The following is a 16,233-nucleotide window of genomic DNA, read 5'->3' as shown; positions in this document are numbered from 1 at the left end:
GAAAACTGTCTGATACATCCATGCATGCTTTATCTGCTTCCGTTTTCACTCTCCCCTTTTAACCTTAGAGATCCAAATTAGTCCCGCAGCTCAAGGCTAAAAATCTCCCACTGAGCTCTTGATGGTTGTGACAACAACAGTTAAATATATATTGTAGAAAAAATAATTTGTCTGTTGATATGAGAGGAGGGCCAGCGGCTGGATCCAGATGTGACCTCTCCTTTGTTTTACCTCACCTTGCCTAAAAACATAAGATTTTAACAACACATGGGGGATTTTTACACCATAAAAAGCTAGATTGTGTTCCTTTGAACAGACACGAGATTTGTGAAAGAAGCTCTGTGATGTGCCTTGTGGACAGACAGGCAGGTGTAAAGAGGCGAGATGTGAAAAACAAACATGTACGCCTACCTGTCTACTCCTAATCAAGATGCAGTCTTCATCCTGGGATCAGTCTGAGAGCGAGAGGATGAGTGAGAGGAGCACGAGCATAATCTCCTGCAGCTCAGGTGAGACGAGACAGAGGAGGATATTTGATGAATATTTTTGAAATTCTTTAGAGATACATGTAGCAATGCTGCAGCCTGATCTCCTGGAATATAACATTTCAGCACCATGTTTTTTAAATTCTGATGGAGGTGCTCTATATGCACATGCATTCACACACACACACATTTCTCCAGGATTACTTTAATTCATCTCGAGCCTTTTGACTTTCAGTTCCTGGAAGCATGCGAGCTCTGTATGTGTCAGTGCTGCTCGTTTCCCTTCTGCTCGGCTTCCTGCCGCCTATAGGTACATCAGCGGCTCACACAGAGCATTACACATGAGCGGACTTGACAGTGTAATATACAGTAATTCTGACATGATGGACAAAGTGTGAAATAATGTTCACACCTCTTTCTGTCTTTGTCTCCTTTGACAGGAGCAGAGGAGAGCGTCGCCGGCGGGAGGAGGGAGGACAGGCAGAAACGAAGCCCGCCCTACTGGGGCCTGTGGTCGTCAGACTTTTTCGGGTGGTTGGAGGAGCTGCGAGCTCAGGCAGCTCACGAGGGGATGCAGGACCTGGCTCGCACCTTCTGGGCTCACTTCCCCATCAGCAACGAGCTGGGCTACGATAGTCCCGAGTCTGACCCTCAACCTGAGGAGTGAGGAGGAAGAGAGACAGGGTGCAGATTTAAGTGTGAGGGTGGGTAGAAGCCTCCTTCAACATGTGTTTACATGTTCACAGCATGGGGACGTTGATGTCTGTATGTATAAAAATATACAATTGTGTAATATGTCTTCCCTATTGTTTTTCCTTTTAAAAAGTATTGAAGTGATAACTCTTTCCTTTGCCACAAACTAGGTTTGCACATTTTGATGACACTATAGAAATCATTGTTTTTAAACTTGTAAAGTATAGAAAATATGCAATGCTTCATGTCTCATGCAACACTTATATATTACATTTGTTTGCAAACCACCCAATCGCCACAATAAATGTTGACAATGTATATTTCTGCAAATTACAGATATGTTCAAGCATTTCTTTGCGTTGCTCTTGTGATTCTTTAGGTACTATTTTCCATTATATCTTGTGACAATGCTGTGCTTATAGTACCACTTGGTAGGGGTTAGGGAGGGAAAATACGATGTTTTGGCTTAAAATACTTGTTTTGTCCACCACAAACTGCCTCGAGAAGTTAAAAGTTTCAATTTTGGTAACTACAAACACAGCTGGAAATGCCCGTGTCAAAAATGAGTGGTTTAGATATAGCAGGAAATTTTCCCGAGGTCTCCTTAAAAATATCCAGTGGTGTCCCGCGTACAAATGTCGAAACGCAGTCTTGAACTGTGGTCACTGGCTTGGCCTTCTCAACTTAACTCCACCACCATCCCCTCTAGCTTCGGATACAACAGTCAGGTAATAAACATGTAATCTGAACGTGATATGTTAGTTTTGTAGAAATGTCAACGTAGCCTGTGACACAAATGTGAAGGTGACCTCGCTTTGTAGAACGATTACTGCCAACATCTTATGGTGACTGAGCTTTTGCCAAATAATAAGACAAATGAATTTACATTATGTTTTTTCCTACACAGTGACTTTATGTTTAATACAACATTTGTGCAAAAATCCTCTCTTCACGTACATTTGAATGTTCTTTTCATACTTTCTGACCCTCATGATTTTCATTGTCTCCTCCTGGTGTCACACTTCCCCTTTTTTTGCTCCTGAAATATGACAATTTTTCAAACTTTTTTCCCTTCTAGTAATCATAACCTGTTTCTGGCACTGTACAGCGTGTACTCTTGCTGTGCTGTGACGCCTCATAATCCTCAGTGAGTGAGAGATGGACAGAGAAATGGAGAGGAGAAAGGATATTTACAAAAATTTCAGACGCCCTGGGGAGAAGAATTCCCATTTCTTTCTTGTAGTTTTAAAGGAAAGGGGCCATAATAATCTGCCGTGCCGATTTTTCTGTCAATCACCATGAAGAGGCTGCAGGGCTGATGGATGTCAGTCTGCAGGACTTTTTTCTATTAAGTATTCTAACATTGCTGTGCACTTTTACTGGAGTTAAGGATTGGAGTACATCCTCCGCCGCTGGGCATCTCAGAGACTCCAAACTGACATAAAACATCATTTTCTGCAGCAGACTTCGACTTAAACATGTAAACAGTTCAAAATCCTCTTTGCAAGCATTCTCATGAAAGTGTAAATAACATGACCCTCAGGGTTTCTTTCATCTTTTAGCTAGTAGAATGCACATTTTGACCTTGAGATTTGTCTTTTGAGTGAAGAGTGTTGGTGTGAGCTTTCAGGGGCGTCTGAGATGTCCGTGTGCAAAAGTGTCAGACGGACACTAAAGTGAATCTGACCCGGGTCACAATGCTCAGTCAAGTCAAGTGTGAGGAGAGGGGGGAAGGGAAGATGGAGTCAAAGACATTCCATATATTTACATCTGATAGGTTTACCCTTTTTTGCTTTGATGATAATTTCATGCTTTTGCGGGCAAATAAAAATAAAGCTTTGTACATGAGTGGTCGTGTCCAGGGATGCTGGAAGGCAGTCACAGCTGGGGGTGCTGAGAAGTCGGTCTGTATTTTGATGTATTAGTAAATGTATAATTTAACTTATATCTAACAAAAATTTGTAACAATTTGAAAACTGAAGACAGCGTATGTGAAAACCAACTACGGGTTAAGGACCACAACCCCTGCAGTCGACAACAGCAAGGAGATGAAGAGGGAGAGGAATTCCCCAGACTCCCTTAGAAAATCTCTGAATTTTGTGTATGGTTGAGTTGAGAGAAACTTTATAAACTTTGTACAATGCTTTCCATGATAAATTCCTAATCATTTGGTCCTTCTTGTAAATTCGGCAAGTATTATACATGAATATAGACATCTCATAGTAGAGAGGAGCATTTCTGACGTGGATCTGCCTGCTTGTGACAGTTAACAGAGACTCCAGTCTGCAGTGAAGTTCACACACTTTGGCAGATTAACCAGAGAACTGTCAAGTAACATTGTTTTCATGATGGAAGGAAGTTTTTATATCATGTGGAAGATCAATTAAAGGGATTTGTAAAATCTCTTAGGGGGAGCTGCAGCCCCCTCGGCATCCCTACTTCCTGTGTCCATTGTCGTGTCCACATATCCCAACGCTCAGTGTGGTGTACATGTGATGTGAGTGAAGATCGAACCAGATGTCAGATGAAGGTTTCACAATCATTGGATATTTCTTCCTGTCAGAAAAGCCATGTTCTCTCTGCGCCACATGTCTTTCATCCCCTCGTTCTCATCCTCCTCTCTTGTTCCAATCTGCTCCGTGGTGGCTGAAGGATTACAAATGGACCCCGAGGGACACATGACTGATCAGTGTGTGCGTGTCTGTTTCCACTATGTGTTTTGGGGGTTTCAGGCAGAGATCTATGAATTTCACGCTCAGGAAATCTGTATTCCTATCTCATAAATCCACAGACATCTGTTTTCCCTTTAGTATTTTTGTTTTTCATCCACAATGAGAATGTGCGCCGGAGGACACTAAGCCATTCATGAGACCCACTGTAGCCAGGGATGCAGCCTGCCCCTTCTCAGAGGTATCTGATGAATAAAAACGCAGGGGAAATCATGTCTATAGGCAGCCGGAGGTTAGAGCTTTTCAGCAATACACCATCCGTGACTCACACTGTTCAGTTCAGTTCAGTGCACGATGAACTGAACCTCTGTTTCGTTCCAGTATCCATGTGTGAGTGTGCAGCTAAAGTGTTTGTGAGTGAGCGAGCACACAGGCAAAATGCACGTTTTTTTATAAAGAAGACACTGATTCAGCTTGAACGATGAATTAAGGCAAGCAGGAGTGCATGAATATTCATCCTCACTCTATTTGCTTCAACTTTCCAGCCTTTTGTTTTGTTGCTCACTTCAACACCTCCCAAAATCCAGCATGAAAGTGCTGCAGTCGTCTGCCAGCTTCTGGGTTTCCTGCATTCCATCTCCACCTGAGAGAAACAGAGGCAGACTCTTTTTAGATCCAAACCAAACACACACACACACACGCACACACGCACACACACACACACACACACACACACACACACACACACACACACACACACACACACACACAGAGTGAAAGTGAGAATTTGTCAATGAAACCTCTATAAAGTAAAAGTTTCTCATTTAATCTGGAAGCAAAAAGGCTGTGATGACTGTGTGTACAGTGGTTTTGTGTTGAATTTATGACTGAGTTACAATCACCGCAGTCAGCGGTCATAAAAGTGAAACTAACAATGAACAGTGCGACACAACCTTCCTTAACGAATGAAAAGTCAAATTTAAAAGAAATAAAAAACACACTCTGCCAGTTTTATGCACTTGTTACTTGGTCTTTCAGGACCGGTAACCTGTGGTGGCTAATGTGAGCAAACCTTAACTTGAGCTTGAGCATGGATGTTATAAGTGAGCTGGATACAGCGTTGCGTCAAAGCAATTTGTCCCCGTGGCCACTTGCGGTACTGCAATGAAAAAAACTGCACACATTTTCCCATTGAGTCTCATCATAACCGAGATATATATAAAGATTCAAGACTGGATCTTGCTTGGTTGTGACAACATCACTGTGACAAAAATCTGTCCATGGGAAGCTGAGGACAACACCTGACACAGTGCTCAATCTGCTGCTCATTACCAGCTGTGGCAGCGTTGGCTGGTAATGTTTTCACTGTGAGAGTCTGTGTGTCTCATTATGGCAAACGCTGGATAGCATCATGACCGTGCAAGATGCAGCCATTAAACTTCAGGTGTGCAAGCTGAGAATAACCAAGAGTGTAGAGAGCTACTCTGATGTTTGTGCCGTCATCCAAAAGCAGTCCGAGTGGGCCAGCGAAAGAAACCCTGATGTACATGTGCAGTGAGCCACACAACTCAAAAACAATCCTGGAAGGTAGAAAACTTATTTGCCTAACGTGGGAAATTTTCATTTAATTGAAAGGGCGCTATCTTTGCTGGAAAACTAGAGAACGGAAAATGGCACTCAGTAGAGCGCAGCTCCGCCAAGGCCCAAACATCTGCTTTTGTAGTCACTCATCGACACCAGCCACCAATGCACTATTCTCTAACAAAATGTTGTAAAAAAAAAAAAAGACAGTGAGGAAATATTCCTGGATCCACAACAAACGTTAATCAGTCTCCTCTGGGCTGAGAGCCATCTTCCATCCAAGTTTAGTGGAAATCCATTCAGCAGTTTTTGTGTAATTCTGCTGACAAACCAGCCCACATCCCCTCCTTGGCTGACGTAAAAATGTGAGAAATGTTTTACAAAACGCCAGTTCTGATAATGATCACAAGATCAAGACATGATACACAGCATGTACATTGATTTAGCACTGTGGGATCTAATGGGGCTTAAGGTTTTAAATTAATAACCCACAGTTGTATCTTGTTAAAGCAGTTCATGCAATTAGACTGAAGATATTATAAATTCATGCTGCATTCAGCTAATTTCATGTGCAGCCTCACGCTTTATTCTCACTGCAGTAATTAGGCCTTTTCTATATTCCTGGCTGAAGAGACAGCCGCTCCCTCAACAGACCCTCTCTGCCTCTCATACTGTCAGCACAGAGGTCCTCAGGCATCTCCCCGTAGTCACTGGCTTCCTGTTGAAACTAATCACTTGTAACTGTTGCCACAGCTCAGAGTTTTACCTCTTTCATTTATTTTAAGTGTCAGACGAATATTACAGAAACACATTCAAAAAGTTTAATTGAGTGTGCATGATCAACATTTGTTTTATTGAAATTCCTCGCAGGCAGTGCAATCATTTTCTTGTTAAACGAAAACAGATCAATTTATGACGTATGTGTCCTGCTATAGAAATGCCTTCTCACAGAGTCAAGCTGCATGAAAAAACGGATTCAGTTACATATGTTTTCTTCCGTCTCGCTGCTGCTCATGTGCTGTAAGCATGGGAGATGGAAAAGTACCTGGGACACACATGAAAATCCATTTAAGAGTGGAAAAGCTCCCAGCTGCAGCCTTGTGTCTGTAGGCAGGAGGTAAAAGACATTCCACCTCCATAGGCCAGTTTCCACTTGGAAAGTTTGGGTGTCCGCCCACTCTTCCTTATGCTTGTGCAGCAGCTCATGCACAGTTGTTGCCTCTAAGCAGCCCTGTAAAGACTGAGAGGGGACAAGATGGCATCCCAGCAGTTCTACATGAGGTTAATGGGGCTGGCTGTGTTGCTGACACTGTTGGCTCTTAGGGGTGAGCTCAATCCTCTTCTTTCTCTGGCTTTTAGTCTGCTTTACTAACAATTTGCTTTTAAAATGTCACATTCATCCACGTTAGTCCGTTCTTCATCATCTGCCTCTGTACTTATGTCTACCTTTCTGTGGTTTCTAAGGTTTCTGACAGCACTGTCAGGTAGAGAGATGAATTACTGCATGTCAAAGTGTGTGGGATGTTATTTAAGAGAGGTCATTCTTGGAAAACATGACAGGAAAAAGCAACATTTCTACAGGATTTTGAAGCCTAATGATTTCTGTGTCACTGTCTTCTTATCTCCTTGAGACTCTGAGTAACTTTGATAAGGAAGATGAAAATTCAGTTTGGAGAAAATGGATTCAATGGAAGACGAGAGAGCAGATTTATAAGGTTATACAAATGATTTTATCCATTCAGTAATAATCTACATTTCCGCCGCACACTTTCCAAAAATCTGCCTGAATATATTTCATCAATCTTTGACACAGACTTTCCATTTTACTCATTATAGTTTGGTGTTAAACTCAAACAAAGACTTTAAAACTTGCTTGAGATAGAGGAAGAAAAACAAGACTTTATTAATCCCTTTTCGGAGAAATTCAGGGTTTTTCTTTCTTTTGTTTTCAGAGAATAGGAAATCCATTATGGTGATACCACATCTGCTCCCCTCATGGTCTAAGTTTAACCGTTGGGCGCAACTGTATCTGAGGGGGTGTACATAAGACTGAAAAGACTGTTGTAATTAAGTGTCATTCAGTTTTATTCAGTTTTATTCAGTCAATTACGTCATTTTTAAGGTGTCATGTCCGTCTGCACACCCTTCAAACAAAGTGTTGTCCACTGTTGTTATCTGCAAAAGACAAATATGCCATTCTCAAGAAAGTAGCTGGTAGTCATTTAAAGTACATCGGGTTAAAAAAGGAGAAGACAATAACACTGGATTGGACCTTCACTGAGAAATTTCTCACTATTATTTTATTGTTATTGGACAGGCTTTTATCCAGTCTACTCTTTAGACAGCTAAGGCTGTAATCCCTCCTTTCAAACCTTCATTTCAAACTTCTCATTCTGTAGTAAACGCAAAGTCTGTTATGCAGTGTGAATCGTGTAGTTGCTACAGCTGCAGAGCTGCAATGCACTCTGTTGTTTGAGGATGTAACTCGCAAATTGATTTTCCTATCTGGTCCTGTATTAAATCATTCATATCTGCAGCTGCAGTGGTGAGCCACAGGGCTCTACTTTAGGACCACTGATTTTTAACCTGTAGGCTAACCCGTGGTCCATACTGCCTGAGCTGCTGCTGCTCATTCTTTGATAATTATCAATAAATATGATGATGTGATTTTCCTTTACCCTCATTAAAAGAGCGAGAAAGCAAAGTGCACAGGGAAAAAAAAACTGCCCTTCACCTGCTGTGTGTATTCTCTTCATTTTTGTGACGTATTCTACAGATACAGGCATTAAAACTAGTGAAACGCTGGTATGAAGTCGATATGACTGTCAGACTACAGGTTGTATTCAGGTCTATTTTTGCAGAGATCTGTGCGTGTTTCCGGTAAAAATAGGCAAGACTCTGAATCTTTAATCTGTTAACATAGACACCGAAATGAAAGGCGGTGTGTTCAGCCTCTAAGACTTGGCACTGTCGATACAGTTACATAGTGTAGATCTCCATGGTCACCAATGTCAATGAGCAACTAATTCTGTTAGTAGAAAGAGGCCTTGAAATGTACCAAATGTCAAACAGAACAGAAAAAAAGCCAGGCATACGCACATTTTAAGAAGACTCAGTCATGCTCGCAGCTGTGTGAGGCCATACCTCAGCCCTGTTTATCGTGCTGAGCATCTTAGTTCAACATGTTAGCATGCAAACATTTACTAATTAGCACTGAACTCAGAGTTCTGGACGACCTAATCCTCTGACCTGATGATGGCGGTCGATAAAAACTTAAGGGATCACCAAAGTTATTCAGTGTTACACATTTGCATAATTTATGCCTATATTCACAGCTGAAGTGAAGCTAACTGGAAGCCAAAAACACAACGGCGCTGACTGAAGACATGGTGAGTGGTGCCATCTCAGGCGTGTGTGAGCCGACCAATCAGAGTAGACCTATGAACCTGAAAATAAGCCTAATTTGTCCCCTTTAAATGCAAATTTAAATAAGTTCATGTTCCTTAAGATTTCAGTGTTGTTCTGCCTCTGACTTTTGTTTGATTAACATCTTGAGAAGTGCCATTTAATCCTTTGACGGTTATTATATAGTGACTGTACTGCAGCCATTCAAATGCACTGAAGATCTGATAACTGCACTATTACAGAAGTATTATTCAAGAAGGTCGCTACTGTACTTTCTAACACTGGCTGTGGATTCAACAACAGTGCAATCAAAAGCTCTGGAAAGAATGACTCATAGTGTACAGTACACATCATGGACAGACTGCAGTAGTGTTGAGAAAAGGTCTGCAGGAATGTATTGTTCATAGTTCAGGCAACACAAACTGGAGAAAAAAAACGTGCACAATTTTCTCTAACTGCTACTTGACATTTAACGGCACAGTGCAAATGTTTAGTGCGTAAGCAAGATTCAATCTTAAGATTGTGGACTGGATTTCTGTTCATATTCTTAAGTACATGGTATTTGGAGGTAGGTTTAGCAGTTTTCCAGCTTTTTAGATAAACTCTCTGAGGACCAAATGTAGGGAGGGGCGGTGTTTGGATGTTTGGATATGTGTTGCCAACTTTTCCTTCTTCTCCTTAAATCACACTCAATGCTCCACTTTGACGTTTGCACCTATAATATATACTGAGAACAAACTCGTCTATGAAGCTGGTTTAGTTAAAGGATAAGTTCAACCAAAATTGAGAATTCAGTCATTACCTACTCACCCTGATGCCGATGAGAAGCTTGGGTAAGTTTCAGAGTCAACAAAACATTTCTGGAGCTTCACAGTAAAATAGCATTGCAGCATTTTTGGGTGAACTGTTCCTTTAACTGAAATGGTGAAAGTGGCATCAAAACACCATTTTGATGAAGCTTTGACAAGAAAATGAAGCTAGAAGGTCTGATGAACCATCTCTGTATGAGCAGCCGTAAACACGTACACAAGTAGAAAGTTGGTTTGTCTATTTAAAAAAAATTAACTTCACCCATTTTCTGCCTGCCACAACTGGCAAAAGCCTATGATTTACTCCAAACATCCATTGTGTGCGATTAAAAATTAAAACACAACCTAAACAACTGTTGATTAAATCAACAGTGTAACTTACCTAGCTTGAAGTATGGTGTTTCATACTGCCACTCATTAGCTCTCTCCTGACTCTCCTGAACAGATGTGTCCAGTGACAGCAGCTTGCACAAGATCTTGAGAAAAAGAGACGGTAACATTTAACTCATCACTATTTTCATACTGCTGATACAAATACCAACCCAAGTGAAAGGTGTATTACCCATGCCTTTCATTCTGCTGCTTCCATCCAGTGGCAGGAGCAGGTACTGCCCCCTCAAAGTCCTCTGTAGCCGTCCCCTCTTCCAAGGCTCTGGAGTTCCTGTCAAAACTGAGCAGAACCAAGAGGAACGTCTGGGATCGCAGCAGGCCGGACGTACAGCAGTGGATTATGCAGTTTATGTACATGGGATTTGATGAGCAGGTGGGTTGTGTGTTTTTCCAGGAGAGTTCAGGTTTTCTCTGAACTCCTGGAGTCTTTCAACACAAGGATCAATATCCAGTGGGGCCGCCAACAGGTCGGGTATTCTTCAAAACAACAGTGATCCACATAACAAAAACAGCAGATAGATTTACCACCTTTTGAGAAATTACTTTTCACATACGAACAAAAGAACACAGACACCAGAAACACAATACGTCTCTCACCAGTCTGTCTCTTACAAAGAGTCCATTTGACCAGAAATTCTTTCATACGTTTCTGATATTTTTGTAGAAATGAGTTTCCAGGTCCTCATGTGACAGGGTCCACTTGTATCTTACCTTAAAGGACTGCTCCAGGCATTAAGTGTTGAATTTATGTAAAGTTGAGGAACTTTGGACAGACAGATTTAAAATCAACAGTTAAAACTGAAGCAGCAGAAGCGGAGATTTTCAGACTTTTTGCCCGTAGTATGGGTCAAGCACCAAATAAGCTGGATCCTAGGCTTCCCACGATCCACCTTGGGTCTTTTGTTGGCCAATTCCCCCAGATTGTAAAGCATCCGTCTGTCTATTTTGTAGTTTTTGAGCCAAAGCAGAGATTACCCTGATGATGTCACAAAGTCATACTTATCAATTAGTCTGTAGAGATTAGTGAAAACAATCTTCTAGAAACCAAAATTATATCATCAAATAGTTTGTTTGGTCCAACCAGCGGCCCAGAACCCAAAGAGGGATCATTTTCTATCATACTTGAAAATGTAAATGTTTCTTCACAAATGACAGAAACAACTAATTGATTATCAAAATGGCTGGCAATCAATTCTTTTTCAATCAACTAATTGACTAATTGTTGTAGCTCTAGTGAATTTGGACATAAAAATCAGCGGCAGTACCCTTATAGTAATGCAAGTGCAATCTTGTGTATAGTTTTTAACCCATGTAGTGAGGTGAAGTCCCGCCCCTTCCAGTGGGCCCCATAGGACCCGGTTTCAGAAAAAAACATTTCTGGTGGTTAATGGCGAGAGACATAGACATGTTTTGATCCCGTTTGAACTGTGCCTTGTGTTACACATGGGATGTTTGCCAATTTAAAAGATAATTTTGCAAGTCAGTAACGTTATGGGACTTTCCCTCTAAATTTCCCTCGGGATCTATAAAGTATCCATCCATTTATTAAAGTTTCATTTAGTTTTGTGTCCAAACTATATCATTTTGCACAATATACATCACCAACACCAAAATGGCCGTCACCTTGCAAAAGTATGAAAAAAGGTGAAAATCACAACAAGCCGTATTAACAGTTACATGTACTGGCTCGATAAGGTTTTGCTTATTGGTATTGGTGAGGAAAAACGAGAAGACGACACTTATGTGACTGTTGGGTGTGTAGTCTTCATAAGTACGTACTTTCAGTCTTACTCTTGATTAGTTTTATGGCAAACTAACTTTCTGGAACATTTTTAATGCTGTAATGCTGTATATTGCAGATATTTGAAGGGATGCCATCTGGCTGAATGAATAGGTACAAACATGGAAGTGAATACATCAATTCCTTCCATCACACACAAATATAACCCCACTTGCAGAGCCCATCTAAGCTTTCCTTCAGGTCACTGACTGTCATGTACAATTCACCAGGGATGGTCAGGAATGGAGGGAACAGATCATAACAACTGATAAAAAGGGAGCAGAGTGCACAAAATAACCCTCTCTCGCCACTGTTTTTGACAGCCGACAGCCTTTTCGTTTCACCCAGCTGGATTGGGATGCCATTTGCTGTGAAAGCATTGGCCTTTTCAACATCTGCCTTTTCATGCATCTCTGCTGCTGCTGACGGTCTCAGTGGACACCTTATCAGTTGCCTCTGTGTCTATTAGCTTAAGGTTTGTCGAGTTTCCTAACGAGTCACCGCTGTGGCGGGGATTTTGTTTCCTTACCAGAGGCTGGAGGCCGACCTGTCATACTGGATGGACCACGCTCGCTCCAATGACCAAGGCCGTCAACACCACTATGATGAAAACGCCCCCATCGGCCCGCGTGACTCTGGTTCCTACAGACATGGAGCTAATGTCAATTATGACTACTATTAACTCCAGCCTGAGACGGACTCCATGCAGCTATCAACATTCAGATACTCCACAGCTGCTCTGACTTCTTTGTTTCTTTGTCACATCCACCAGTATAATCCATTCTCAACATTTTCTCTTCATCCCTATATTTTATTTCTTTTTCACTGCTCTCCAAATTTAGTTTTGAGGCAGCTGATTTGTATGAAATACTGTTCAAATTTGATGTTGTGACGTCTCCTTCTTATCGCTAGATTCTTGTAAATAAAGATGTGGCTTTGTACTGCTTAAGTCCCCTGCTTCTTAACTCTATCTCCCTCACTCTCTCCCACATACACACTCACACACACACACAGTCTTCCCTAATTATATCATACACAGAATATTCGAAATATTTTATTAAAATAACATCTTCATCTGAAATCGATAATGCACATCCTGACATGAGATTTCACAAAGTAGAACACACTGATGTTCTGATAAACACGTAGTGATGTTTAACAGTCTGTCTTGGAGATTTGCAGGGTCCTGTGGTGCGCTGCATGAACAGCCAACAGGGTGCTGGCACACCGCTGATAAGAGGACAAACCATCCAGTGGAAAAACAAAGTCAGGTAGCTCAGCTCCGGAGAAAAAACACCATAAAACTGATAAAATAAACATGAAGCACTGATGCACAGTACAAGCTGTTTGCAAGATTCTTGAGTCAGTAATTTTAAATAGCAAAAAGCACAAATTCACAAAAGAAGGCAGGCTGGGTTTCAGATTTCTTGCCTCAAATTTCTGTTTTTGATTCCTGTCCACCCAACACACAAGCTCGGGTAAGGAAGACCTTACCCCACAGTGCATCTGCAGCTCCGACACAAGGCAACACTGTCTTTTTAAAGAGACTTTTAAGAGAAAGTTGTCTCTGCATCTCAGAAAAGACACCATATCTCAGAGCTCTTCACTCAACACTGTATTTCAGAGAGGGTCAGTCTTCTGAGGGTCCTCCGAGGAGTCTGATCATCCTTCTGTGTTTCAGGAGAGTCTGTGGTGGGACACCAGACTTCAGTTGTGTCTGGGTCGTCCTTTCTTCATGCGGGCGGCTTTAGGTTTGGGGATGTACTGGTTGTTGGCCTGGTGCTCCAGTTCCCTACTGAAATACTGGATGGTTTTGTTCAAGCCTTCCTCCAGGGGCACCTGTCAAGACAACACATACGACATAAAGATACTGCCATACTACATGTTGCAGATATATAAATGTATTGATACAACAATTGGAAGTCAGATATTGGCTATAGTATATGAAATTATCAAACATTACATTTGCTGCTGAAGAACTAGTAGTTAATATTTATTTCAACCTGCTTGAGCTCATTTTTGCACAAAAACAATCGTTGTTATCTTTAATTAATATTTATCTGGATTGCCACTGAAAAGTAAAACAAAATCTGCAGATTCTGTTCTAGTCTGCTGATCACAGATACTATACTGGTATATATACTCACTGTATACGTTGGGCCGATAAGTAACAAAAATTACAGTACAGAAAAAACAAAGGTATGAGAGCTGTTTAGTTTTCTGTAAAATGTTCCATTCAGTAAATACATCGGCCACGATTCTCATGTAATCAAAATGGAGGGATGTTCAAAAATGTTAGTGTTATGCGTCAATGTTACAAGAAGAGTTGTGGGCTGATATCAAATATCGATATCAGTATTGTTGTCCTCAAAACCTTGTACATAAGGACTTCATTTTGTATAACTTCTGAAAGGAAGAGTTTAAATCCTTATTATGTGACTTTGAATACTGATATCAAGAGAATGTATTAATGATGATTTTAATATTACGGTTGTTAAGCCACTAATGTTTAAACATTTCTGTATCAGCTTGCGAGACTAATTCCACTTCTCAGAATCTCCACTGCACTTATCATGAGTCAGAAAATTCTGGCCTTTTATAAGTTCATTGTGATGATGAGACACTGACCAGCTGGTGTAACTGATCAGATCTGCAGCATTGTGACAGTAGGTTTGGAGGTGCGTGCGTGAGCATGTGAGCATTCATCTTATTAACAGTGAGTCTGTCACACGTACCACCGGCTCCCAGCCCAGCATCATCTTGGCTTTCCTGATGTCAGGTCGTCTCCTCTGTGGGTCGTCCTGGGCCTCTGGAAGGAACTGGATCTGACTTCGGCTCACTGTGTGTGTGTGTGTGTTCATGGACAAGTGCACAGAGAGAACGGTCTTGTTAGTATTCTTCTCCATACTCCTTTATTACTGCTCATGCTCACATAAACAGTTTCATTGGACAGAGAGGAATCAAGGCAGTTTGATGCGTCTGTGTCAGGATGTTGTGGTGGCTTCATGTGTAGGTGTGCTAACTCTGCCACAGGAACTGCTGGGGCTGAAGTGCAAAAACATGACCACAGGTTTCAGCTGTGGAGATACCACACTGGACCACCATAACTGTGACTGGACAGCTTAGGCAGCATATCTTTTTTACTACATGAAATCTGATGTCTGTAGAGATTAGTCATAGCAAAAAAACAAAACAAAACAAATATTTTTCAGTGGTGCAATACCAACTCATAATTAGTTATCTAACAAAGCCACTTCCAGTGCAAACTTTGTCATTGCAGTCACTGCCGCTTTCAATCACAGTGAATGGGAGAATGTAAATATGATCACTTTGTGTATACAGCACAGTAACTGTTAGATACAGTTTGATGATATGAGTCACATCCATCGTTACAACAATAAAAGGTATTTAGTCCTTTTCTGAGATCAATTTAAATTCCAGGACCACCATGACACAGAAGCATACTGTAACTCCACTTTATAAAAGAACAGGTGACACAGAACAGACAAAAGGAAAAATGATATAGGACAAGAGTTTGCACAGACACAGGATGATATCTTCATCAATCGAACACCTTACCGACGAGACTTTTGATAAGTCGAGCAAACTCCAATATGGTGTGTTCCTCTGGGTTCCCCTGCGAACAGATTTCAAAAGCCTCCATCACATCAGTGTCAACTTGAGACAAAACATTCAATTAAGATTGGTCTCCATGCGTGGAATTAACTTTCCATTTTTGATTTGACGACCACAGCCAGGTATGAACTCACCAGATTGACTGGACTGCTGATGTTACTGTTCATCAACAACACCAGGCCGTTCACTAGGTCGCTGGAAAACAAATCAGACACCGAAGCAGACACATTAAAATCTTTTTTTATTTTTTATTTGACCATACTTGGATGAGAAGTCCGAGCTGGGGAGGATATCCTGATCCGATCTGACTGAAAACTTGAGCAAATGCCGGTTGGTCACAAACTAGCCACGCCCTAAAGTGTACTCTGTTTAATCATCTTTTTTAGACTGGGACCATAATTCACAAAATGGACATCGTGCTGTATTGTAGAAGACTTGAAAATAACAATTGAGACCACAAACCCGTTAGGAAACTTTTAACTGAGGTAATAAATCAAGTAAGAAGTAGCGTCATTCTATAAGCTTACATACAATTGGACCTCTTTCTGAAACCAGTGGAGTCACCCCCTGCTGGCTATAAGATAAAATGCATGTTAATGGCACTTCCACATCGGCTTCACTTTTCAGGTCAGGAAGCTTTGTCCATATATTATACTGTCACTGGTTAGCATGTTAGCATTTGTTAATTAGCACAAGACAACTTCCAGCTGAAGCAAATGGAACTTGGTCATAAATCAAAAAAAAATGATGGCGCTAGAAAAAATAATCAAGAGATCACCAAAGTT

At 41.2% G+C, this 16,233-nt stretch overlaps 3 protein-coding genes and 1 long non-coding RNA gene across 5 annotated transcripts in view; 2 read left to right on the top strand and 2 right to left on the bottom strand.

Annotated features, from left to right (window-relative positions):
• Positions 1-461: 461 nt before the first annotated feature.
• otos2 (otospiralin 2) lies at positions 462-1,152 on the top strand (the record flags this gene model as incomplete). The annotated part of the gene is made up of 3 exons (XM_084362292.1): positions 462-509; positions 721-795; positions 926-1,152. The coding sequence occupies exons 1-3, from the start codon at positions 470-472 to the stop codon at positions 1,150-1,152; spliced, it is 342 nt and encodes a 113-aa protein (XP_084218418.1). The 5' UTR covers positions 462-469.
• Positions 1,061-10,108, bottom strand: LOC311262695. The gene is made up of 3 exons (XR_014623294.1): positions 10,025-10,108; positions 4,371-4,490; positions 1,061-1,141 (listed from the first exon to the last, which is right to left on the bottom strand). It is a non-coding gene; the product is annotated as an uncharacterized lncRNA (long non-coding RNA).
• Positions 6,607-12,753, top strand: ecrg4a (ECRG4 augurin precursor a). The gene is made up of 4 exons (XM_084362291.1): positions 6,607-6,753; positions 10,088-10,135; positions 10,236-10,405; positions 12,345-12,753. The coding sequence occupies exons 1-4, from the start codon at positions 6,684-6,686 to the stop codon at positions 12,492-12,494; spliced, it is 438 nt and encodes a 145-aa protein (XP_084218417.1). The 5' UTR covers positions 6,607-6,683; the 3' UTR covers positions 12,495-12,753.
• Positions 12,754-12,853: 100 nt separating this feature from the next.
• Positions 12,854-16,233, bottom strand: part of uxs1 (UDP-glucuronate decarboxylase 1) — a 32,499-nt gene continuing 29,119 nt past the window's right edge. For both annotated transcript variants that reach the window (XM_084362280.1, XM_084362281.1), the window contains 4 exons: positions 15,583-15,643; positions 15,392-15,449; positions 14,548-14,651; positions 12,854-13,651 (listed from right to left, as the gene is read on the bottom strand). In XM_084362280.1, coding sequence (XP_084218406.1) covers positions 13,520-13,651; positions 14,548-14,651; positions 15,392-15,449; positions 15,583-15,643 — 355 coding nt within the window. In that variant the 3' untranslated portion in view covers positions 12,854-13,519. The remainder of the gene's footprint in view (positions 13,652-14,547; positions 14,652-15,391; positions 15,450-15,582; positions 15,644-16,233) is intronic.

Source organism: Pagrus pagrus (assembly GCF_965226575.1).
Source record: "Pagrus pagrus genome assembly, chromosome: 9".
NCBI lineage: Eukaryota > Metazoa > Chordata > Actinopteri > Spariformes > Sparidae > Pagrus > Pagrus pagrus.
This window is presented reverse-complemented; position numbering and strand designations above follow the sequence as displayed.